This window comes from Bos mutus, chromosome 23, assembly GCF_027580195.1.
Source record: "Bos mutus isolate GX-2022 chromosome 23, NWIPB_WYAK_1.1, whole genome shotgun sequence".
In the NCBI taxonomy this organism is placed as follows: Eukaryota; Metazoa; Chordata; class Mammalia; order Artiodactyla; family Bovidae; genus Bos; species Bos mutus.
Window position 1 is genome coordinate 45,702,722 of NC_091639.1, and position 26,905 is coordinate 45,729,626.

A 26,905-nucleotide genomic window follows, 5' to 3' on the forward strand; every position below is an offset into this window, starting at 1 on the left:
TATCTCTATAAAATTGACTTATAAAGAAAAGAAGTTATATACTTTTGAGGAATAAAAAACAGAATTTCTAATTCAAATGAAAGCAAGTTACATTTACTATACAGATCTTCTTTGACTTATAATGGGATTATGTCCAGAAAAAACCATCTTAAATTGAAAATACCATAAACTGAAAATGCACTGAATACACCTAACCTACTCAACATCATGGGTAGCCTGGAAGACTTAACCATGCTCAAAAGACTTCTATTAGCCTACAGTTGGGCAAAACCATTGTACTGCATCTCACAGTCTAGGAAAAGATCAAAATTCAAAGTATAATTTCTATTGAATGCATAGTACTTTTGTACCTACTTTTGCATAGCACTTTCAACTTTTTAAAAAGTTGAAAAATCATTAAAACATCTAAAGGTGGGGAGTGGGCAGCAACATCTGCAAGTGAAACTTAATCTAAATCTAGTTCTCCCTGCCTCAGATAAAGGAATGAATGATAATCATAAAACAACACCATCCACTTTCCCATTATAATTCGCCTTGAGCTAACCACTGCCTTCCTTTGACAAATAATCTCTGCAGATACAGCTCTGTTCTGTTCTCAGATTCACAGATTCAATTAAACTTAGTTACGTAAATTACTTTATTCCCTGAATGAGGTTACACTTAAAGTTATACTAAGCTTATTTCGAAAGGAGAATGCACAACTTTTAAAGGTAACTGGTACCATTTTAGTAACTGTTATAATCTCAAAGTAACTATTATAATCTCTATAAGTTATGCTTTATGACCAATAGTTCCTCACTCCATTTCTTGCTCTGCTGCTAACTTTTTTTCATAGTACTTCCCACCATATAATATTGCTTACTTTTTATTATTTCATAACTGTGAATTTATTATCTGTCTCTCCCCACCGGTATGTGAGGTCCAAAACAGCAGGGTATTTTTTCTGTTTTGTTCATTGCTATATTCCCTTACCCTGGAACACTCAATGAAATACCTAGTATGTGAGTGGAAGAATGAAAAAACAAATAAACAAACAAACATATAAACATTGTGTCCAACTAGTCACCACTACCTAGGGCTCTAAAAATAATAGTGGAAACAGCTCTGACAGCTCTGATTATAATCAGACATTATAATCAGACAGATTATAATTAGAAGAAGATACAACACAGGCATGAATTGGCCTTTAAAATCACAAGTGCTAAAAACAAACCAATACAATATTGTAAAGTAGTTAGCCTCTAATTAAAATAAATAAATTTAAATTTAAAAAAAATCACAAGTGCTCGGTGTCATCAATTCCTTAATTTAATTAAATATACAAATAGCTTTCACATCTATAACGATTATACACAATTATTATTATTGTACACACTACCTATAATATATAAAATATATTGTAATCTACTTAAGAGATGCATGAGATAAACATGGAAAGATTCATATGTGAGATTTACATAAGGGGTGTATTGAAAAAAAAAAATGACGTAGCTAATCCACTAAGCATTGTCTAGGAAAGCTTTATAGAAGAGGTGAGTTTTATGTACCATTTTATTAGAAAAAGGAAGTAAACTGCCCAGGCGCTGGATACTTCATTTGAGGCAAACGGTCCATATTTGAGCTTATCAGTGAGACTCCTGAGGATGCGTGTGTGTGCGTGTGTTTAGTGGTAGCGGAAGACAGTGCGACCATGAGCATGCTTGGCGGGGAACACAGACTGAGGGGAAGGGAGAGCTCAGGTAGAAACTGTTCCGTCTAGAACGTCCCCAACACTTCATAACAAGTCCACCTCCTGTCATTCTCTTTCCCAAACTACATCACAGCCATTCCTTTGACTTGTACACTAACATCTCCCATTTTCCAGACCCCCCCATCTCCACAGCACCCAGCCTCCAGGTCCTCACAGCTCTTAAATGACTGAGTACACAATTGGTACCATATTCAGTTCAGAGTCTGAAAAGAAAAAAGCATAAAAAGCTTGCCTCCTGGGTCCTATTACTAATTATCCCCCCAGCCCCTGCCAAGCTTACTCCGCAAGCCTAGTGTTCCTATTTATTTTATTTTTTATTTCCTAGTGTTCCTTTCCTCCTATTCTCTACCACCACTCTGGAGGATTGTGGAAATGAGAAGAGCGTCCTCGCTGGGATTACACCTCAGTAATCCCAGTGAGGATTACTCAGTAACCTCCTTGCCCCTCCCAAGGTTGTCTTCTGAGTTGACTCACTTCTGAGCAAATTCCAGTTCCTCCAAACCTCTAACCAAATCCAGCACTCCAAAAACAGGACTGCAGTCTTTCTTAATATTCACATCATATATTACCAACAATGCCAAAAGTCACATTAGCCTTCTAAGTCACACATTACATATGTTAATTCCTCTTTTGACAAGGTTAAATTTAAATGCCATGTCCCAGACAAATATTCTGTTTGAATTTCAGTCTGTTACAATAGCCATCCTCCAAATTCGCCAAAGCTATTTGGATCTTCATGTCAACCCAAAGGCCAAAATAAATTGCCAAAATGAAATCAAGAATCAAAAATTCTTGAAAATCATATTAAGTCAGTGAACATAGAGTATCAAATGCTAAAAAATAAAATAAAATAAAACCCTGGAAGAAACAGCAAAATACTTAATAGTGGGGAAATTTTACTCCTCTTTTGTAAACCAGATAAAGAGAACTATTGACAACATCTATAGCAAATAATTCATTATCTTAATGTACAAGAATTGCATTAATTGCAATCCAAAATACAAGAAAGGACAGTTCATAAAAAGAGAACTCCCTCTGAATGCCAGACTTTTATGTTCAATCATCCACTTACCATTTCTGCTTGAACATCTAACGTAAACATCTGATCTATCCAAAAGCAAAGTCCCGACTCCCCTTCCCCAGTCTTCTCTGCCCCATCCTTCTACATCTCACTAGATTCACCCTTGACTACTCTTTCGCAAACTCATGTCTGATGCATCAGTAAATCCCGGGGGCTCTAACTTCAAAATATCCCCAGAAGATAAGCAGTTCCCTTCCCCTCACTCCTACCAACCTGATGCCAGCCACCCTCCTTTCATTCCTAGATTATTTCCTGTCTCATCTCCCTGCTTTTGTCCTTATCATCCTAAAGCCCAATTTCCATTTTCAACTCGAAAGTCAGAGTCATTTCCTTTACAAATAAGCGATATCACATCAATCCTTTATTCCAGACCCTCCCATGGCTCTTGAGTTCATTCCGACTGAAAGTCAAGCGGTCACAAGGGCCTGCTGGCTCTAAAAGACCCCTCCTTCTTCCCGCCGACCTTTTACCTTCATCTGGAGGACTTAAGGTCCTGTAGTTTGGAATTCCCCATCTGTGCTAACTGCCACTTCTATAAGGTCTAATCCCTGGAGAAAGCCACCCTTCTTCTGGCATCCGTGGACCACTCAGGACAGGCTGAGAGGGGTGGGGCTGGGGGACGCACTGCATCCCACAGCTGACTCTGGACCGAGCACACTTGTCCAGCAGATGTAGTGCATGGTCATCTTCCTGGGTCAGCTCTGGAAAGAGTTAGTCGCTCACTCATCTGACTCTTTGCGACCCCATGGACTGCAGCCCATCAGGCTCCTCTGTCCATAGAATTCTCTAGGGAAGAATACTGGAGCGTGCTGCCATCCTTCTCCAGGGTATCTTCCCCACCCAGGGATCAAACCTTGAGCTTGGTCCAGCTCAACTTTCTCTCTTAGCAAATGTGATGAGTTTGATGAAATCTTAGAAAATCAGCATTGGAGAGGAACTGGGCCTCACTGGGCACCACTTTCTTATTTTCCAGACAGAAAAGCTGAGACCCAAGGAAGCAAAACAACTTTCAAAAGCAGAGAGCAAAACGGCCCCAGATCTTCCCAACCAGCAGCCAGGGCTTTGGGTTCAGGGAAGTACTTTCCTTCATGAAGAGGAATTAATGATGACAGGGAAAAAAAGACAGAAACAAACACCATAAAAACAAAAACTTCTACAAGATCATAAAGTAGCCTCATGTTTCCCCAAAATGGCCTTCTTTTAAAAAACTCCAATGTTCATAGCATTCCAGCCTTTAATAGTTGTCCTACTCTTAAGTACCTAAGAGGATACATAAATATTTCCTCTGCATCTCTTTTGATAGTGTTGAAACAGTAAAATAGTAATACGTTCAGACACTGTGCTGAGAGAAGTCATTTAACTGATAGAGAAATGAGAAAGCGGTGGAAGGATTTGAAGGCAGCTCTTTAATTTGGGTCGAAGGCATTTTCCTGATGAAAATTAGTGTTTCTCCAGAGTGGAATAATTTCCTATTTAAAGCTTCAGTTGACTTGGCCTCATTATAATGTGAAAAAGATTCAAATTGCTGATTGAGGGGGGTTGCACAGAACCAAATCCAAACAAAGCAGAATTCCCTGCGATTTGTTCCATCCAAGTTTCCTTGGCCAGATGGCTTCAGACACCAGCCAGAGCCCCACCCACCACACCCCACTCCACCGCTGGCCCTGGACACACACTAATGACCCTCAGCTGCTCTGGCCCCAGGCTCACTTTCTCCTACTGCCTGGCCACCCAACCTCCTATCTCCTATAAGAGGGGAAAAGACAGGGGAGGGAAGATATTTAAGAGAAAATGGATGTTGAATTTTGTCAAAGGCTTTCTCTGCATCTATTGAGATAATCATATGGCTTTTATTTTTCAATTTGTTAATGTGGTGTATTACATTGATTGATTTGAGGATATTGAAGAATCCTTGCATCCCTGGGATAAAACCCACTTAGTCATGGTGTATGATCTTTTTAATGTGTTGTTGGATTCTGATTGCTAGAATTTTGTTAAGGATTTTTGCATCTATGTTCATCAGTGATATTGGCCTGTAGTTTTCCTTTTTTGTGGCATCTTCGTCAGGTTTTGGTATTAGGGTGATGGTGGCCTCATAGAATGAGTTTGGAAGTTTACCTTCCTCTTCAATTTTCTGGAAGAGTTTGAGTAAGATAGGTGTTAGCTCTTCTCTAGATTTTGCAGATGACATGATCCTCTACATAGAAAACCCTAAAAGCTCCACCAGAAAATTACTAGAACTAATCAATGAATATAGTAAAGTTGCAGGATATAAAATCAACACACAGAAATCCCTTGCATGCCTATACACTAATAATGAGAAAATAGAAGAGAAATTAAGGAAACAATTCCATTCACCATTGCAATGAAAAGAATAAAATACTTAGGAATATATCTACCTAAAGAAACTAAAGACCTATATATAGAAAACTATAAAACACTGGTGAAGAAATCAAAGAGGACACTAATAGATGGAGAAATATACCATGTTCATGGATTGGAAGAATCAATATAGTGAAAATGAGTATACTACCCAAAGCAATTTATAGATTCAATGCAATCCCTATCAAGCTACCAACAGTATTCTTCACAGAGCTAGAATAAATAATTTCACAATTTGTATGGAAATACAAAAAACCTCGAATAGCCAAAGCTATCTTGAGAAAGAAGAATGGAACTGGAGGAATCAACCTGCCTGACTTCAGGCTCTACTACAAAGCCACAGTCATCAAGACAGTATGGTACTGGCATAAAGACAGAAATATAGATCAATGGAACAAAATAGAAAGCCCAGAGATAAGTCCATGCACATATGGACACCTTATCTTTGACAAAGGAGGCAAGAATACACAATGGATTAAAGACAATCTCTTTAACAAGTGGTGCTGGGAAAACTGGTCAACCACTTGTAAAAGAATGAAACTAGAGCACTTTCTAACACCATACACAAAAATAAACCCAAAATGGATTAAAGATCTAAACGTAAGACCAGAAACTGTAAAACTCCTAGAGGAGAACATAGGCAAAACTCTCTCCGACATACATCACAGCAGGATCCTCTATGACCCACCTCCAAGAATATTGGAAATAAAAGCAAAAATAAACAAATGGGACCTAATTAAACTTAAAAGCTTCTGCACAACAAAGGAAATTATAAGCAAGGTGAAAAGACAGCCTTCAGAATGGGAGAAAATAATAGCAAATGAAGCAACTGACAAACAACTAATCTCAAAAATATACAAGCAACTCCTACAGCTCAACTCCAGAAAAATAAATGACCCAATCAAAAAATAGGCCAAAGAACTAAATAGACATTTCTCCGAAGAAGACATACAGATGGCTAACACACACATGAAAAGATGCTCAACATCACTCATTATCAGAGAAATGCAAATCAAAACCACTATGAGGTACCATTTCATGCCAGTCAGAATGGCTGCGATCCAAAAGTCTACAAGCAATAAATGCTGGAGAGGGTGTGGAGAAAAGGGAACCCTCCTACACGGTTGGTGGGAATGCAAACTAGTACAACCACTATGGAGAACAGTGTGGAGATTCCTTAAAAAACTGGAAATAGAACTGCCTTATGATCCATCAATCCCACTGCTGGGCATACACACTGAGGAAACCAGAATTGAAAGAGACACGTGTACCCCAATGTTCATCACAGCACTGTTTATAATAGCTAGGACATGGAAGCAACCTAGATGTCCATCAGCAGATGAATGGATAAGAAAGCTGTGGTACATATACACAATGGAGTATTACTCAGCCATTAAAAAGAATACATTTGAATCAGTTCTAATGAGGTGGATGAAACTGGAGCCTATTATACAGAGTGAAGTAAGCCAGAAACAAAAACACCAATACAGTATACTAACACATATATATGGATTTAGAAAGATGGTAACAATAACCCTGTATACAAGACAGCAAAAGAGACACTGAAGTATAGAACAGTCTTTTCGACTCTGTGGGAGAGGGAGAGGATGGGATTATTTGGGAGAATGGCATTGAAATATGTATAATATCATATATGAAACAAGTCGCCAGTCCAAGGTCGATGCACGATACTGGATGCTTGGGGCTGGTGCACTGGGACGACCCAGAGGGATGGTATGGGGAGGGAGGAGGGAGGAGAGTTCAGGATGGGGAACACGTGTATACCTGTAGCAGATTCATTTTAATATATGGCAAAACCAATACAATATTGTAAAGTTGAAAAATAAAATAAAATTTAAAAAAAAGAGAAAATGGTATCCCTTTGGGTAAACAGCATTGTGGGTAGTGTATCAGTTCCCATGGCTGCTGTAACAAATCCCCCCAAACAGAGTGCCTTAACATACACACACACACTCCTGGTTCCAGAGGTCAGAAATCCATAATGGGTCTTAGGGAGCTAAATTCTTGGTGTCATTGGGGCTGCATTCCTTCCAGAGGCACCAGGGGAGGCTCTGTCCCTTCACTTGCCCAGCTGGTAGAAGCTGCCTGCATCCCTTGGCTCAGGGCAGCTTCCCTCTGATCCCTGCTTCCATCACCCACAGCATCTCCTCCTCTGACTGATGCTCTTGCCTCCCTCTCATAAGAACCACTGTGATGACACTGGGCCACTCAGATTAGTCAAGAAAATGTCTTCATCTCAAAGTCTCTTTTGCCATGTAAGTTGCCACATTCACAGGGCTTGGAGTTTAGGATGTGGACATTATTCTGTTTGTTACAGTAAGTTTGTTCTTTCTCTTACAGCAGATACTACCTGATAGTGTCTAACATTTAATGTCAGACACTACAGAGCTACAGCTATACACACAACATACACACACACATACACACACACACACAACACAAATATCCATGTACTAAATGAGATGAGACAATAAGCCTAGTATAGTTTAAATGAGAGTCACACGTATAACATCCAAAGTTATTGTATCAGGCTGGGTGCACGTTAAGTCACTTCTGTCGTGTCTGACTTTTTGTGATCCCATGGACTGTAGCCTACCAGGCTTCTTTGTCCATGGGATTTCCCAGGCAAGAATACTGGAGTGGATTGCCATTTCTTCGTCCAGGGGATCTTCCTGACCGAGGGATGGAACCTGCCTCTCTTGGGTCTCCTGCATTGGCAGGCAGTTCTTTACCACTATTGCCAACTAGGAAGTCTAATTGTAGCTAATTTCCAGTGGTAAAAAGAGCAAACTAGAACTGATAACCTGTGGAACGCACTCACCTCTCAATACTTCCAAGGACTTTGTAACCACTAAAAAGACAAAAGCCCGAATAATTTGGCAGTCCTGTCTGGGGAGCTCCGCGTCACTGGGAAGGGTCTGCAGGTGAAATGTCTCTGCTTTGGAGCCAGGACAGCACTGCCCCTGCCAGCAACAGGAAGAGTGTGTCCCATGGAAGGGGTCTCCAGGCAGACGGCTCAGCTTCATAAAGCCCACCTTCCCTTGTGTGATCAGAGTGGAGCGCCCCCCTCCAAGTGGGGGTGAGGGAGTGCGCTGAGGTCACACAACACATGCAGTTATCCTCAGGAAGGGGTGGGTTATAAGAGAAATGACAAGTACCTAACAGGAGTGGATACAGGAAAACAGGGAGATGTTAGGATTGAAATCTATTCATTTCATTCAACTCAAATAGAAGTGCTCTGATGATAAACATTTCATCCTCACACCCAGCTATTGCTATACTGAGTGGCTTGGCTCTCTGCGCCCATGTAAATATTTAACTGCCTAGACTCTTATCCAGGCTACACTCTCCCTCTTGTGAGTGGAACCAGTGCCCTTACCTACTCAAGTCTTTTCTTCCTGCAAATACCCCTTATCTCCCAAATCACCACATTTCCCCCCTTATGCCTCATTTTCATCATGATAGAAACATGCTCTAACATCTATTGTGTCAAAACCCCTTCATCCCAGGTCTTTCTTCCCTGTTACACCCCTCAGAAGCATCTGTATCCCTGTTACCATTTGACCTCCTGATTTACCTCTCTCAAATCCAGTTTTCTATTCAGTTTCTCCCTGAAATCTCATTTATCAAGGTCCTCAATGACACTTATCCAGCAAATCAGGGACCTCCCCGGCAGTCCAGTGGTTAAGAATCCACCTTTCAAAGTGAGGGATTCAGGCTCAATCCCTGGTCAGGGAACTAAGATCCCACATGCTACAGGGCAATTAAGCCCACGTGCCACACCTAGAGAGTCCGTGTGCCACAACCACTGAGGCCTTGCACCACAGCGAGAGAAGTTCTTGCACAGCAGCAAGAGAAGCAAGCACACCGCAGCTGAGGGCCCGCACGCTGCAGTGAAGACCCAACACAGCCACATTTTAAAAAAATAAATAAAAAGCAAATTCAGCAGACTACGCACAAACTTCATTTTTATCACCCTCAAGGCAGGAATGACACAACGGGTTGCCCCCTTCTTCAAACTCAGTCTTCACTTGACTTCTGGGAGGACACCGTCTCCATGCGGTCCTCCTCATTCACCATCTCCCTGTGATCCTCCTGCTTCCCTGACCATTTTTTCCCAGTTTCCTTGGCTGGATCCTCCTCCTCTTTTCCTCTGGAACAGAGCCCTAAGCGCAGCCTCCTGCCCCCTTCTCTTCTCCAATTATCTGAACTTTCTCCCTGAATCATCTCATCAGCGCTGGAGGGTGCAGATATATCCAACATGCTACAGAGCCTGTGTGCTTTCACTCTCCAACTTCCCTCTGATTCAAGAGTCCTGAGATTCCATCAGCCAGCCCAGAAAAGGGCCCCCAAACTCACCGCGCTGCTCAAACTAAACTGTGAAGCTTCCGGGGCTCTTTCCTGCCTCACGTCTATCTTGACAATGAGTCTGCTCAGTTTCACCTTAAAAATACTCCCGACTCTGACTGACCACGTCCCCCTTCTAAAGTGCTGCTGTTGTTCAGTTTCCCCATCGTGTCTGACTCTTTGCCACTCCGGGCACTGTAGCACGCCAGGCCTCCCTGTCCTCACCATTCCAATACCCCCCAGAGTTTGCCCGAGTTCATGTTCATCGCATCGGTGACGCCATCCGGTCGTCTCATTCTCCGACGCCCTCGCTTGTCCGTACATGGCTCTTAATCCAGGCCGCCCTCACAATCCTGAAAGAACCTCCTCCATGGTTTCCCACTCCCACTCACGTGACTGAAAACTGAATGCTGCGGGGGAACCAAGCCCATGCGCCACAGCGAGGGAGTCCATGCGCCGCAGCCAGCAGGTCCGTGCGCTGCAGCTGGCGAGTCTGTGCATCAGGACTCCTGGGCCCACTTACCACAGCGAGGGACATTCCTGCACCCCACAAGGAAGCACGGGCATCGCAGCTCAGAGCCCACACGCTGCAGTGAAGACCCAGCACAGTAAAATAAAAATTATGAAAAGCAAATTCGACAGCCTAAGCACAGAATATGAATGTGCCTGGAAAACGCCACCTGCCGTATCAGGAAACAAAGAATGCTGCAGCCACCGCTTTCCAGCTGCCCGGACAGTGAGCCCTGAGGGACTCACGTGGAAACAGCATGCCCACCATCAAGCCGGCAGCCACTGCAGCCCCACTGCAGCCCCCCTGAGGAGCCGCGGGATGAGGAGGCACAGGACACTGGCTCCAGAAGGCTGAGGTGCAGGTCAAGAGAACCATCTCAGGGAGCCAGCCTCAGGCTTTTCCCAAACACAGAAACCCACTGAATTCCTGAGCTGAGATGTCCGGTAATCTTTTGATGTCTGGACGACCTGACCTTTTTTAAATAAACCCTCTATATTCTGGCCTCTCCTTTTCCTCTTCAGAGCAGTCCCTCACACTGTCTGAGAAGACGCCTCCCAGGCTTGAAGTCCTCAGAAAGTCCTCTGAATAAAGCTTTAGGTTATGACTTTTTTTCAGTTGACACTCATATGATCTCTCCACAGAATGTTCATGTTTATCTTTCTGAATCGTGAGTCAAACCGCATCACTCGCTTTCTGCAGCCCCCACCGATCTTCGTCACACTGGGAGTGAGTCCTAGTGGGGCGGGCGGTCAGTTCACAGCACCGACCCCTGTCCAACAGCTCCTCGGCTCCAAGCTGACCACTGCCTCCTCACCTCTGCAGACGCCTTCCCTTGACGTCCCTCTACAGGGGCTCCCCTGAATGTTAACCCCTTTCCCAGGCAACACAAACGTGAAAGGCACCAGTACATTGCCGCTTCCAAAGCTGGCTGTATCTTTTGTATGAAATTTGCTAGCAAACCTCCGTCAGGGACTGAACGAGCTCCTCAGTCCTGATGGTTGGAGTGTTGGTGGTTTAACATGAGGTTGTGCTTCTTTCATGCCTTGAAAATTATTGACTCACAGTATAAACCTTCCCAGGCTTCATGCTAAGTTAATATCTCATGATAAAGTCTCCCAGGAGATACTCTTTTGGCAAAATTATTTAACATTCAAGACCTAATATATCATGTTTGTTTACTGTGATAAACATCCTGACAGATGATTTACCTGTAAGCATTTGCCTCAGTTGCTTTAAAGTGGTTAAGCTTTATGTTTCCTTAATTCATAAATACCCCTAAAATTCTCTATGAACTTTATAGGGTATTTTTAAAGTCAGATTATAGGGATACTATAGTGCATATATTCTTGGGAAAATAACATTATCTTTGACTTGAAAACTTTCAGATATGAAGGGGAAAAAAAATAGGATTTCTGAGCTCATCTAGTCATTGCTATTAGGAATTCACTGGGCAGTCAGTCTCTACTACAAAGCCACAGTCATCAAGACAGTATGGCACTGGCACAAAGACAGAACTATAGATCAATGGAACAAAATAGAAAGCCCAGAGATAAATCCACGCACCTATGGACACCTTATCTTTGACAAAGGAGGCAGGAATATACAATGGATTAAAGACAATCTCTTTAAACAAGTGGTGCTGGGAAAACTGGTCAACCACTTGTAAAAGAATGAAACTAGAACACTTTCTAACACCATACACAAAAATAAACTCAAAATGGATTAAAGATCTAAACATAAGACCAGAAACTATAAAACTCCTAGAGGAAAACATAGGCAAAACAGTGTCCGACATAAACCACAGCAGGATCCTCTATGACCCACCTCCAAGAATATTGGAAATAAAAGCAAAAATAAACAAATGGGAGCTAGTTAAAATTAAAAGCTTCTGCGCAACAAAGGAAACTATAAGCAAGGTGAAAAGACAGCCTTCAGAATGGGAGAAAATAATAGCAAGTGAAGCCACTGACAAACAACTAATCTCAGAAATATACAAGCAACTCCTGCAGCTTAATTCCAGAAAAATAAATGACCCAATCAAAAAGTGGGCCTAAACAGACATTTCTCCAAAGAAGACATATAGATGGCTAACAAACACATTAAAAGATGCTCAACATCACTCATTATCAGAGAAATGCAAATCAAAAGCACAATGAGGTACCATTTTACACCAATCAGAATGGCTGCTATCCAAAAGTCTACAAGCAATAAATGCTGGAGAGGGTATGGAAAAAAGGGAACCCTCTTACACTGTTGGTGGAAATGCAAACTAGTACAGCCACTAAGGAGAACAGTGTGGAGATTCCTTAAGAAAATGGAAATAGAACTGCTTTATGACTCAGCAATCCCACTGCTGGGCATACACACTGAGGAAACCAGAATCAAAAGAGACATGTGTGCCCCAATGTTCATCACAGCACTGTTTATAATAGCCAGGACATGGACGCAACCTAGATGTCCATCAGCAGATGAATGGATAAGAAAGCTGTGGTACATATACACAATGGAGTATTACTCAGCCATTAAAAAGAATACATTTGAATCAGTTCTAATGAGGTGGATGAAACTGGAGCCTATTATACAGAGTGAAGTAAGCCAGAAAGAAAAACACCAATACAGTATACTAACGCATATATATGGAATTTAGAAAGATGGTAACGATAACCCTGTATGTGAGACAGCAAAAGAGACACTGATGTATAGAACAGTCTTTTGGACTCTGTGGGAGAGGGAGAGGGTGGGATGATTTGGGAGAATGGCATTGAAACATGTAAATTATCATATGTGAAATGAATCGCCAGTCCAGGTTCGATGCATGAGACAGGATGCTTGGGGCTGGTGCACTGGGATGACCCAGAGGGATGGTACGGGGAGGGAGGTGGGAGGGGGGTTCAGGATGGGGAACACATGTACACCCATGGCTGATTCACGTCAATGTATGGCAAAACCAATACAATATTGTAAAGTAAAAAATAATAATTTAAAAAAATTTTTAATAAATAAATAAAAGTAGTGAAGATGTATGCTCTTGTGAAGATACCTAGGTGACTAATACACTAGTTCTCTTGATCAAGCTAGCCCTAATGTTGCCCTCAGCTTGAAGAAACTTCAGTTTTTTTCTTCCCAACTCTACACTCCTGATCTCCTTTCTTATAGCATTTACTTTAGAAAACTGATCATCTAAATTCTTTCTCTGGTCCTTTGAGATGTAAATCTTTTAGAAAGCTTCTTGCCCATGTGACAGCCCAGGTCTTTCCCCAGGATCCAGGAGCCATCCCTCTGAAATGGAACCATTAAGAAAACAAGAGGAGAGGAGCCTGACTTGGACAGCTGCTCAAAAGCAAACACAGATGGGCCAATCACTCGGAGGACACTCGCCAGACTCAGGAACAACTGCGTTTGCTCCATCTCTGGATCAGCCTCCCCTGAAAGGCCTCCAGCACTTTCCCCCCAGCTCACCCAGCACTCAGGAGCCCCCCTCCCTCTGGTTCAGCTGTGTGGAGTTGACTCTCCTCTATGACAACTGTCCTGAATAAAGTCTCCCCTGCCTGTTGAACTTGGCCCCGTGCAATGAGGTTACATTGACCCTAGAATCCCAGTACTGGAGATGACCAAGCTTTCTGTACTCACAGGCTTACCATCTTGACCAGGCCGTCCGGGGTAGCCAGGATTCCCAGGCTGTCCGGGGTCACCCTAGAGAGGAAAAAAAAAGCTCTCAGTCCAAAACAACCAACTCTACTGATTCAGTCAGAGCCCACCAGGGTTCAAAACCAATTCCATCACTTGCAGCTTTTTGTAAAACAAACAAACAAATGTAAAACTGGAAATCTCAAAATAGGGTTAGAAAAATGATATCATAGTTACTTTTCAAAGTAAAGCCTTTTTATTATGAAATATTTCAGGGATTTAATTCTGTGAACATTACAGGTATGGAGAAAGAAATGGCAACCCACTCCAGTATTCTTGCCTGGAGAATCCCAGGGACAGAGGAGCCTGTTGGACTGCTGTCTATGGGGTCACACAGAGTCAGACATGACTGACGCGACTTAGCAGCAGCAGCACATTATAGGTATAACAAGGGAAGTACTTTTCACTGATGTAAAATGTCAGTATCTATCGCAGGAAACATGTTTAGAATTCTGAACAAACCTGTGCAATGTCACAACAATTATGGCTTCAACAACTAATATTTCACTCAGAAATCTACAACTTTAATTCTATTCTAGACATTACACTACAGGAATCCATGACTTATAATATAACAATTCAATTTATAATTATTTTTAATATGATATCACTTGTAGGTTGAATCTAAAATATGACACTGAGGAACTTACCTAAGAAACAGACTCAAAGACAGAAATAGACTTGTGGTTGCCAAGGGGATAGAGAGGTGGGGGACGGATAGATTGGGAATTGGGGTTTAACAGAGGCAAACTATTATATACAGGATGGACACACAGCAAGGTCCTACTGCATAGCACAGGGAACTATTAATATATTCAATATCCTACAATAAACCATAATGGAAAAGACTATGAAAAAGCATGTGTGTGTGTGTGTGTGTGTGTGTGTGTATATATATGCTTAACTGAATAAGTTTTCTGTAGAGCAGTAATTAACACAACATGTAAGTCAACTATACTTCAATAAAAATAATTTATATCCTAAAAAAAGTTGTATTTTTTTTTAAAGTCCACAGGCTATGTGATCTTCCATGTGGGAGTCAAGTTTAAAGCTGTACAACAATCGTTCCTTTCAATCTAGTCAGTGTGTCTCTGCCTATATTTATAATTTCATTTTAACACAATATTAAACTTCTACAACTTGAATATTTTCATCAAAATGAAAAGTGAAAGAAAAAGTGAAATTTGCTCAGTCATATCCAACTCTTTGTGACCCCATGGACTACACAGTCCATGGAATTCTCCAGGCCAGAACACTGGAGTGGGTAGCCGTTCCCTTCTCCAGGGGATCTTACCGACCCAAGGATCGAACCCAGGTCTCCCACAATGTAGGCAGATTCTTTACCAGCTGAGCCACCAGGGAAGCCCAACAGAGTGGGCTAGCCTATCCCTTCTCCAGCAGATCTTCCTAACCCAGGAATCAAACCAGTGTCTCCTGCATTGCAGGCAGACTCTTTACCAGCTGAGCTACAAGGGAAGCCCCATGAATATGAAGCCTCATGAAAACCAGGCCCAAGCCAAACAACCTGTCCAGCTCCCAGCATCCTTGAATACATGTTACACCTAAAATAGAAACTCTATCCTCACAAACCAGAGACCTCCAAGGAACATTATTCTATACAGCCTGGCAACAAGCCCAGACACATTCTAAAAACTGTAGCATGCTGCCCAATGGCCAATACTGACCAATCAGATTGGAAAAGACCCTGATGCTGGGAAAGACTGAAGGCAGGAGGAGAAAGAGACGACAGAGGATGAGATGGTTGGATGGTATCACCGACATGATGGACATGAGTTTGAGCAATTTCCAGGAGTTGGTGATGGACAGGGAAGCCTGGCGTGCTGCAGTCCATAGGGTCGCAAAGAGTCAGACACGATTGAGTGATTGAACTGAACTGAGTAGTCCGATGGTCACGATGTGTGAAAAACAATGAAAGCAACACTTTTTGTGAAGTGAGTGTGTTTTATAATTTAATTCTAAGAACTACCTCAAAAAATAGTATCAGGGAATTCCCTGTGGTCCAGTGGTTAGGACTCCATCCACTGAGGGCACAGGTTTGATCCCTGGACAGGGAACTAAGATCCCACAAAACACAGGGTGTGTCTAAAAACAATAATAATGATGATATCATATTTGTGTATTACAGAATCCATGAGGGGCATCTTGTTGAAAAAGATCATGTCTCAGCCATCATTTATTGGTGAACTACTACAGAGAGATAACTGATTTCAACTCAGCAGGGCTTCACATCTACAGCAAGAAATTATTCACACATACCCCAGTGATTATATGTTAACTAAAGGCCACTGCTAAGGGAACTTCCACAGAGCCAAGTGCTCTGGTCTGAAATTCGACTTCCGGCTACTGGCGAGGGCTGTTTGTTCCTGAAACATAACAGGAAAAATGGAAAGAACTGTGTGAACTCTATCAAGGAGACAGTGGAGAAGGGATGGGCTTTTCCTTATGCTTGCCCAAGAGGTTGACCACGTGGAAAGGCTGAGGAGAAGGGACATGCCGTTTTAAAAAGAGATAGAAAAGGAATAGCTGTAAACTTGGGGAGAAAAATAATGCAGGGACATGTAGCTTCTTGCTGAAGAGGCACAATCTGCAATTCTAATCCAAAGATAGCCAGTGTCAGCCGGGCATGAGAGAGCAGTGTTTCCATTCTCTAGGGTATTAGATGTTTTTTCTTCTTATTTTGAGAGGATCCACACTGATTTCTGGCCTCTCTGCCATCTTTCTTTAATCATGTTCAGATTGGCCTCACTATTTCTCACCAAATCCCATCTTTCTTTTCTTTTTCTCCTGGGAAGACTTTCTTCCTTTTGCATTTGAGTCCATATAACAAGGTTTCCAATCAATGTACCCTCCTTGTTACTGCATTTTCTCCTGATGTCTTTTTCTACTGAAATACTACAGCAGCTCCCTTGTCACTCAGTGATCACTAAGATATTTATAATGAGAGTTTTCTCAAAATTATCCCTTGATTGGTCTTCATTCATCATTTGGATTGAGGCCCCTTAAAAACATGGTTAATGTTTTCCACTGTTTTAGGACAATGCTGAGTATCAAGGAGAATTTCGATAACTATTTGCTGATGGTGACTTCAGCCATGAAATTAAAAGATGCTTGCTCCTTGGAAGAAAGTTATGACCAACCTAGACATCATATTAAAAAGCAGAGACATTACTTTTTCAACAAAGGTCTGTCTAGTCAAAGCTATGGTTTTTCCAGGAGTCATGTATGGATGAGAGAGTTAAACTATAAAGAAAGCTGAGCACTGAAGAATTGATGCTTTTGAGCTGTCGTGTTGGAGAAGATTCTTGAGAGTCTCTTGGACTGCAAGGAGATCCAACCAGTCCATCCTAAAGGAAATCAGTCCTGGGTGTTCATTGGAAGGACTGATGCTGAAGATGAAACTCCAATACTTTGGCCACCTGATGTGAAGAACTGACTCATGGGAAAAGACCCTGATGCTGGGAAAGATTGAAGGCAGGAGGAGAAGGGGATGACAGAGGATGAGATGGTTGGATGGCATCACCGACTCAATGGACATGAGTTTGAGTAAACTCCAGGAGTTGGTGATGGACAGGGAGGCCTGGTGTGCTGCAATCCATGGGGTCGCAAAGAGTCGGACACGACTGAGGAGCTGGACTGAACTGAACTGATTATTTCCAATCAGATCAAATCCGTTAATGACCTCTTTACTCGTACAGTATTAATTATCAGCAAAATCCACAACATCAAAAGGATCTGAGAAGGTTTAACTTCTATGATGATGAGGCTGAAATAAAACTTTGGCATGAGAAGAAACAGGAGTTGTGTTTTTAAGCTGAATAAAAGTACAAAACATACTTAATGATAATATTTTAAATGAATCAAAACTAAGTTTCCAAGGGAAAAATTCACCCACAAGATAAAACCCAATGTGACTTCTTAAGGCAACACAGGTCAATGGCCCCCAGAGGGAAAATAATCTCTTCTGCAGGTTCTATTATTTCTGGTAGGTTTTAGTGGTTATTTGAACTATTGCCCTATTGGTTTATTTGCAAAACCTCAGGTTGGTTTGTTATTGCTTCCAAAAAAACTAGAAGAATAAAGTAAAACCCTAACTGATTTTTGAAGAGAAGGCCAATTAGAATAAAAATTCAATTTTACTACTGTAGTAAAAGCTGACAACAACCTTTACTGATTGCTTACTACATGCTAAGTACTGCTCCACAAGATTTGCTGTTGTTGGGTTGCTAAGTCACGTCTGACTCTTTGAGGACCCCATTGACTGTAGCCCACCAGTCTCCTCTGTCCACGGAATTTTCCAGGTAAGAATACTGGAGTGGATTGCCATTTCCTTCTCCAGCGGATCTTTCAGACCCGGGGATTGAACCAGCATCTCGTATGTCCTCTGCATTGGCAAAAGGGTTCTTTATAGTTGAGCGACCAGGGAAGCCCCCTGTGAGATTTACCTGTATTCAATTTCTTAATCCTCATAAGAATCCCATGAAGCGGGTAATTTTACTGTTCCCACTTTATATATAAGAAAACTGAGGCCCAAGAAGGTTAGGTAACTTGTCCAAGGTCACAAGGCAGCAGTGGAGACGGGAACTCAGCTAACTGAACTTTAGACACCATGCTCCTAAATGCCCCTCTCTCTGCCACATCAAAATGCAAACTGATCAGAAACCAACCCAGGGAAGGCTAGCAACCTTAACGTGGAAACGATTTTCCAAATATATTAAATTAGACATATGACATATAATTACACAACTGTGACTAAATTCTCAATCTACTTTCTTGTACTTTAGTTGAAACATGTGCAATTTCAAAAAATAAGTATTCAGCTGAAAAGCAATTCTTACTTATGATGAATTGATTTTGTGCCATAGAATTTCTGAGTTGCTGCCAGGGATGGGAACATCATGGACTAAGTCGAAACATCCCTGCACATGGCCTTGCAAGTGTGCAAATACGAACAAAGTGAGAAACAATTGCGCTTGCAAAAGTAAGCTAATTCTTTTAAGTTATTCATCTAAAACAAAGGTCGCTTAGGCCTGCATCCCGTGTTTTAAAGCTCTCTTCTCAAAACCCCTGTGCCTTGAGACTACCCACTGCCCTCCACAGAAGTATCTGACCTAAGACCAATTCCTTTGGTTTTCACCAAAACCAACCTCTTCTCTCCCTCAAAACTCAAATACTAATTCTCTTCAGCTAGAAGGAATCCACTTAGTTTGGGGAAATTAGCATAAATATGTGAACGCCCAGTGGTTCCTGAAATTTCCCAAAGGCTTTTGTATTTTAGCCTGAGGTTACCTTGATAACCCAAAGGAAACGCTACTCAGTAGAATTATCAGGGTAAAACAAAGGGCACCAATAAACTTGTAGAAAGAATGGTATTTCAGAGAAAATAAGTTATTAAGAAATTGCTTCTTCCTTAAAAAAAGTTGAAAAAAAATTGCTTTTTTTCCACATTTTCACTCTGTATGTGTGTGTGCTCAGTTGTGTCCGACTCTTTGGGAACCCACAGACGAGCCCACCAGGCTTCTTGTCCATGGAATTTTCCAGGCAAGAATCCTGGAGTGGGTTGCCATTTCCTTCTCTAGGATATCTTCCCGACTCAGTGATGGGATCCACTTCTCTTGCATCTCCTGCACTGACAGGCAGATTCTAAAGATTAGACCAAATGTGGGGAGTTTGTCCCCACAAATGTCCCTTTAGCTACGAAGTGGAGGAAGAAGCTGCCGTTGCATGGACAGGTCTTTTGGAAGGGATTTATTTTTAAACCGGAGATTGCCTGGATCTTTCATATAGAACAAACGCATTCCACATGGGTTAATTGGGGGACAGATGAATCTTACTTTTTCAATCATTTTATAATTCATTAAATAAAAAATATCACTATTAAGCACTACTCTAGACACTGAAATTCCAAAGGAGAACTGAACTAACCTTCACTGTGAGGTGCTTCCAAATAAAAATCATTCCCAGAGCGTCATTAATTTAGTCACTCCCTTTGCAGTAGGGAGACAGAATGAATAAGCCAGCCTCATTCAGGGACTTCTCTATGCTTAACAGATATATTTCTCTATGCTTAGTGAAGAGTCCAAGTATGGGCTGTGCTGTGCTTAGTTGCTCAGTCGTGTCTGACTCTGCCATCCCAATGACTTGCAGCCCACCAGGCTCCTCTGTCCATGGGGATTCTTCAGGCAAGAATACTGGAGTGGTTTGCCATGCCCTCCTCAAGGGAATACTCCCACCCCAGGGATCGAACCCAGATCTCCCACACTGCAGGCAGATTCTTTACCATCTGAGCCACCAGGGAAGCCCAAGAATACTGGAGTGAATAGCCTATCCCTTCTCCAGAGGATCTTCCTGAACCAGGAATTAAACCGAGGTCTCCTACATTGCAGAAAGATTCTTTAGTAGATGAGCTACCAGAGAAGCCCAGGTCATCATAGTTAAATTAACCTGGTTTTACAAAAGGGTTGTCATATTCATTGGAAGTTCAGAAAACTTGAAGCAGATGACTGACTTTATCTTAGAATCAGCACTTACTCACCCATCCACATGTGAATTTCTCCTCTTTCAGTTTCATGACTTAACTCTCAGCTCCCAGAACCCAATTTCTCGCTACTGGGAAGACTAGATTCTCCTGTACAGATAAGTCTGCCTGATGGAAATCTGTAAAGCGTTCCAGAGAACATCTAACAAAAACGACCAATACATCTCAGCTGGACGTATAGTAAAATCGCTTCATCTGTTTTAGTTCTGATTCTGTTGGACTAATTAAAAACCTATCAATTTTCCAGGCCAGAAGTTCTCCAAGGGAAGAAAACCTCAGGGTGTTGCTATGGATTCTGTTTTTCACATACAGGTCCCTGATGTGGGTAAGGAACCACCTCCAGGGGAAAGAGCCCTAAAAGGACGGAAGAGTGTGTGTGTGTTCCTGTCCTCCTGCCAGCTTTTCTGAAGAAAATGGAAAGCAGATTAAGAAAGCACGCCAACTTGAAGATCAGTGGAAAACTGCAATTTCACTTAAAGTGGTAGGTGGCAAAGGGGTGAGATGATGACTAAGAGAGAACGAAAATGAGGAACACATGAAACTTGAAAATACTGAGAATCAGAGGCTTTCACAGATAAGACAAAGCGTGTGCTAAAAGTTTGCTGCAGGAACATATGTGCATAAAAACTGGTATTACTTCAAGATGTCTAATGGACCACTGATGAAGATCAGGATACATCAGGAGGCCCTGGGGGCCTGCAGAGTAGACAGCCCCTTAGAGGCCCCGGGGGGCAACCTGAGCAGGCGGAAGGTCCTCTGGGCTTAGAGAGGTCAGTGTCATGGAACTCTGATTTCCACAAGGTATCTCTTGCAGACCAAATCATTTCAATGTAAAATATTCCAAGTTAAATAAAGTTGTATAAATATATTTCAAAAGATATATTGGTAGGTATATCACATAGGTATGGCTGGTAGGTAGGTCATACCATGCTGCCTTGCAAGGTAAATTGTTTGAGAAGCATACTGCAGGTATTTTTCCTTTGGGTCAAAACATCCTAAATAACATGGCTAGTTTATCAGAAGAACACTTGAATTAATCTATCTAAATGCAATCTAAAAATTGTTCACAATAACCGATTATAAAGGACTGAAATCAAATTCCAAGCCAAACAGGTTTATTTTGAATTTACCCTTTTATTTCTTAAACTGTGTTTCTTTCTTAATTTCAAGCTAGGTTTGAAGTGGGTCATAAACTATCACCTGAAAATGGATGGGGAAACATGCACAAAAGACCAGTATTCAATTCTCTCAGATAACCAATCTAAAATCTGAAATCTTTTAGTTGTGATGATTAAAACTTATCAAAAAATTCCATCTAAATGAATATTACAATTCATATTTAGCAAAATTTATTATGGTCACTTCAGGTAATAAATGATTAATACTCAAAACATTCTCTCTAGCTAAGAAGTCATACTTGTTTTCAAGTTAGACATTTTTATCTAGATGATATTTTTAAATAATATTAAGTAAACAAGATTTGGTTTTCCTTGTTAGCTCAGTTAGTAAAGAATTTGCCTGCAATGCAGGAGACTGCAGTTCGATTCCTGGATCGGGAAGATCCCCTGGAGAAGGGATAGGATACCCACTCCAGTATTCTTGCCTGGAGAATCCCATGGACAGAGGAGCCTGGCGGGCTATAGTGCATGCTGTCGCAAAGAGTCGGACATGGCTGAGCAACTAAGCACAGCACAGCAGCACAAATAAGACTTATCTACAGTGGACAAACCACTCAACTCTCAGTATCTTAGGCTATGTCTAAGTGATGCCACAATCCGTATCAACCTACTTAAAAAATTCAGCCATTCATATTTAATAGATAGAAACAGATTCGGAATATTATGTAAAAAGTAACTAGTTATAAAATAGTATGCACATCATACTTCCAATCATATACAAATGTGTACACAAATGAATATGTTTATACAAATATACAGAAAAAATACATATGCACACAAATAATATATATACAGATACACATGCAAATAAATATGTAAATGCAACTGAGAGATACGCATGTATGAAAATGACTAAAAGAATATACTTTCTAAAAATAATTATTGCATGATAAGTAAAAAAAATAAATGAGTACATATGCACACCTTTGACTCTCTTTTTAGACCTGGACATCAAACACAACACTCAAACCAATTTTCAAGTTTTTATTTCATTTTTCTATCTGAAAATCATCTTGACAGATTAAGCATTTAGACATTTAAGAATTTAGAACATATCTTTCTTCATTTTCTACCTGGTTGTAGGAAAGTATCATTCTTGGGATACAGTAGCAGCATTAAGAAGAAAAAACACAAATGGACAAGCAAGCAAACAAAATAATATTCTCCCCCACTTTATTGTGGGATCAATTTAAGGTTCAAAGCCAATTACAGATTAGGATACACTTTTTTTAAAAAATCACTAAAACTCACCATTTAAACTCTTCTAAGACATTAGGCAGAATATTCACAACAGGCTCAATGGTGATTAGGAATTTCGTGCTTGCTCAGCTTTAGTTTGTCTGATTTAACAAATAAAGCAAGTTAGGTGTTACTCACCTTGGGCCCTTGTAGTCCTGGTTTTCCTGGAGGACAAATGCAGGGAGCTGCGGTTGAACCTACATCACTGGGACCGTTGAGGCACTAAAAGACAGAAAAGGAGACGTACCGCACGGCAAGATGCAAACACACGTGTGCACACGCGTGTGTCTGTGTGTGTGTGAAATGGTGAAGACAACTTACATTCACTTTCCAATGATATCTAGCCCAATCCAATAAGAAATTCAGCATCACACAAACAAGCTATGAATACTAGATACACTCAAACCACATGGAAATGGATTCTATTTCTCTGACATACTTACAATTGATGGAAGGAAGCTAAACAGTCCCACCATGCAAATATTACCATAAGGAGAATAATAGTGTCCAGGCCTACCTCACCATTCTGAAAGAAAAACAACAACAAACATGTTTTTAAGACATGTTTTGAAGTAAATTTCTAAATTATCTTTCTAGTTTACAGATATTTCTTTGTCTAGAGTAGAGATAAATGAAGTATCAAAACCAGCAAGAGCTAAAACATTTGATTTAACATTTAGCAACTATCCTAAAAAATTACCTATATATGTTATTCTTACATTTATAATAGGATGAAGAAAGGAAATTAGCAACGATGAGAGTGTGCTTGGTAAAACAGCCTCACAGGAATAAAATTACCTCAAGGTGGGGCTTTTATGCTCTCTTAAACTTTCTGGAAATCACTTAGTGAAATGAAAGTCATTCAGTTGTGTCCTATTCTTTGCAACTCCATGGATTGTCATCCACCAGGCTCTTCTGTCCATGGAATTCTCCAGAGAGACATAAGAGACTCGGATTCAGTCCCTGGGTCAGAGAGATCCCCCGGAGGAGGGCAGGGCAACTCACTCCAGGATTCTTGCCTGGACAGTCCCATGGACAGAGGAGCCTAGCAGGCTACAGTCCTCAGCATTGCAAAGAGTTGGACACAACTGAAGTGACTTAGCACCCTGGAAATCACGTGAGAACCAGAGAAAAAGACAAAACACATCTCAGCAAGTCACAAACTACATGCATTCAATTTTATGCAATTTACTTTAGGAAAGCTTCTTGCTAAACAATCTATTTCTTACTGAATAATGCACGATTTAAAATGGGTTAGTAGTCTTTCCAAATAACAAGTTCAATCAGAAAATGAGAAGATGGGAATAAAGATGAAAAAGGGTATAAACAAACCTGAAGAAGTCACACATGAAAGTGAGGAAGGAGCCATTAAAACACAGAAGGTGGATATGAGAACTCAGAATCTACAGTCTCAAGCTATGCTTCTATTATGGGAGGCAGGGGGTGGAGTGGCCATGGTCATGGCAAATGTCAATGGAGAAATACAACAAATCAAGTATGCACAATGGACTCTCAAAATGCAATAACTGTTTAATGGTTTTAGGAGAAATTTATATTCTAAGTTATAAGCATCTAAAATAAACATCATAGTGTTTAAATGAAAGAAATTTATATTCCAAGTTATAAGTATATATAAAACAAAAGTTACAATGTTTAAACAGTTAAAGTAGAAAAACTCAGAAGAAATCATTTCTAGAAGTTTCCGTTGTTGATTTTTATTATAGATCCCTTAAATGCACTGCTCTGCGCTTTCAAATTTTCAGAAGATGTGAACCCATAAGTTATTCACTTTAATAGGGAAAAGGAAGATGATGACAACAAGACTATAACAAGGAAAAGAACCATGTAGGGCTCAAATGTCACTGAGAATTCACATTGTCAAAAAGTTTTACATTCTACCATATCTGCATTACCAACAACATACCATTTTTTTGCCCAGAGAAAAATCAATTTCACACACTCACACATGCATATGATCAGACTCTAACATTTTAGTTTATAATCTTTTTCTTCCTAATGCATTAACATCTCTAAATGAATAGAAAGTTGCTTATATCCTAGAAATATAAGAAAATCTTACCTAACAACAATAAGAAGAAAACTTTATATTCATTATGGTTTGAGAAAACATGCTAACGAACAGGAAAATGAATCATTTTCTACTCTTCAGAATCGTGCCACATGAAGTATTTCACTCACACAATCGATGAAGTTTAAAAACATGCTTTACTCACTGGACTTTCAGACAATGAATTCTATGTTTTTCTAGAGCAGGTCCAACCCTGCTTCATTCAAGAAGTGGAACAACAACGACCCCCAAGATGATGAAAAAACATTCCCTGTGCTCTTCCATTTACACTTGTACATTAATACATAATAACAGTATTTCAATTATGAACCTCAAAATATGTTTTAATCAATATCATTTTATTTGCACTGAAAATGAAGAAACAGATTAACTCTGTAAGTTAAATTCAAGCTCACATGCCATCTGCATTCTATTTATTGCTTTGAAAGTACTGAAGCAACACCCGGTGGAAAAAATAATCCATCCTACTCACAAATCCAGGTATTTCACACGCTGTCTCCCGGTTGTTCTGCTCTGGGTCACAGTAGATTCGTAGCTTTTGGACTTCAAACTGGAAACACAAAACCAGCCAAGTTAAAGTTGAAGCCCAAACAAACGGCTTTATAAAAAGCAACTCAGATACAAAGAAGCAGTCACTGTAGTCAGCAATAATGTGACACAGACCAAAGCACTTATCTTTGATAACAATAAAATACAATAAATAATAAAAACACAAAATTTGAATTTTTGACATATAGCATAAAGATGTGATGCAATGTAACTTCCAAGGAAAACTTTCGTAGCACCAAACACAAATCTCTGGTTTCCTTGGGAAACCCCAGTGGTACTTATGTAGCATCCTTGTATTAAGAGCTCCTCTAGAAAGCGTTTCCTGGGCCACTGAAAAGCTTCCCCAGGCTTTCTGTGTTCACCCCACATCTCTCCACAGCCCTGATTGCACAGAGGGGGCTCAAGAAACCATCTTTGGTTTCCAAGATTTAGTTGTTGGCACAGAGAGCTGTGTGATGAGTAAACCCAGCACCTATTACTATTTAAATATTTACTACAATTTGACATTAATACACAGAGACCACAATCATACATCTGAATATGACACCATCTTCTCTTAATAGAAACAGGGTGAGAAAAACATACCTTTTCAAATAAAGGATTTTTCAAGACAGGGCTTGAAATACACACCTCTCAACCCATAATAGATATGCTAGTTTAAAAGAATGCCAAACAGTCACGGGTTTGCTTATGAAAATCCTGACACACATTAATCTAATTTTATCCTCACAGCTGCAAAGAAATTTTCATAACTGCCACTCACAACTTTAATCATATTATCTTTTCCAAATTCATGATACAATTTATGTTTCTCCTGGGAAATATGAAATTAATGTTTCATAAAAACATAGAATTCTACCATGCACTCAGGAGAACATATTTCTAAGAATTATTTTAAAGTCTGATTTTTCATTTTCATACATACACACAAACATACAATTTCACTAATGAACTGACCACTTTTTGATTAAGTCCCTTAAAGGAATTAAGTTAAATACAATTAAATGTGATAAATACTATCACTAAAGCTCCATTATAGGATGCAAAAAGCAAATCATTTTTACTCACTTGGACAGTTTCTTCTTTCCCAGAGTATTTTCCAATTTGGGTTTGCCCACTGATGAAGATCCCTAACACTGGATGTAATGGCTTGTTTTCAATTTGTTGATCATCAATATACAGAGTTACATCTTGTTCCGTTACTAAAAGACGAATCTGATGCCAGCCCTCATCAAATAATATCTATAGGAAGGGAATACAGGAGATTCATAAAGAGAATTCCTAATAAACTTGTATTTTCTTTGTCTCTATTTTTTAGTCATCAACCATAAATCAATACCACACAGATTGGCTGTATCATATTCTAACTCACCCTGACCCGAGCTGGGTCCCAAAGGCCAATACCCACCAGTCACTTTATTAATCCCTACATGAGTTTCCGTCACACATTCCGAAGTATCTGGACCAAAGTATTTGTGGAAACAACTCCCTCAAGGTCACAGATAAGTTCCTAAA

The 26,905-nt window shown here is 40.5% G+C and overlaps 1 protein-coding gene across 2 annotated transcripts in view; it reads right to left on the reverse strand.

Annotated features, from left to right (window-relative positions):
- The window catches only part of COL21A1 (collagen type XXI alpha 1 chain), a 231,890-nt gene that overhangs the window by 98,209 nt on the left and 106,776 nt on the right, over nucleotides 1-26,905 (reverse strand). The window contains exons 6-10 of one of the 2 annotated variants that reach the window (XM_070360774.1): nucleotides 26,459-26,632; nucleotides 25,314-25,391; nucleotides 23,270-23,278; nucleotides 22,891-22,974; nucleotides 13,723-13,785 (exon numbers count right to left, since the gene is read on the reverse strand). In XM_070360774.1, coding sequence (XP_070216875.1) covers nucleotides 13,723-13,785; nucleotides 22,891-22,974; nucleotides 23,270-23,278; nucleotides 25,314-25,391; nucleotides 26,459-26,632 — 408 coding nt within the window. Of the gene's footprint in view, nucleotides 1-13,722; nucleotides 13,786-22,890; nucleotides 23,137-23,269; nucleotides 23,279-25,313; nucleotides 25,392-26,458; nucleotides 26,633-26,905 lie in introns of those variants that run through there. The other variant, XM_070360773.1, reaches the window with a different exon arrangement.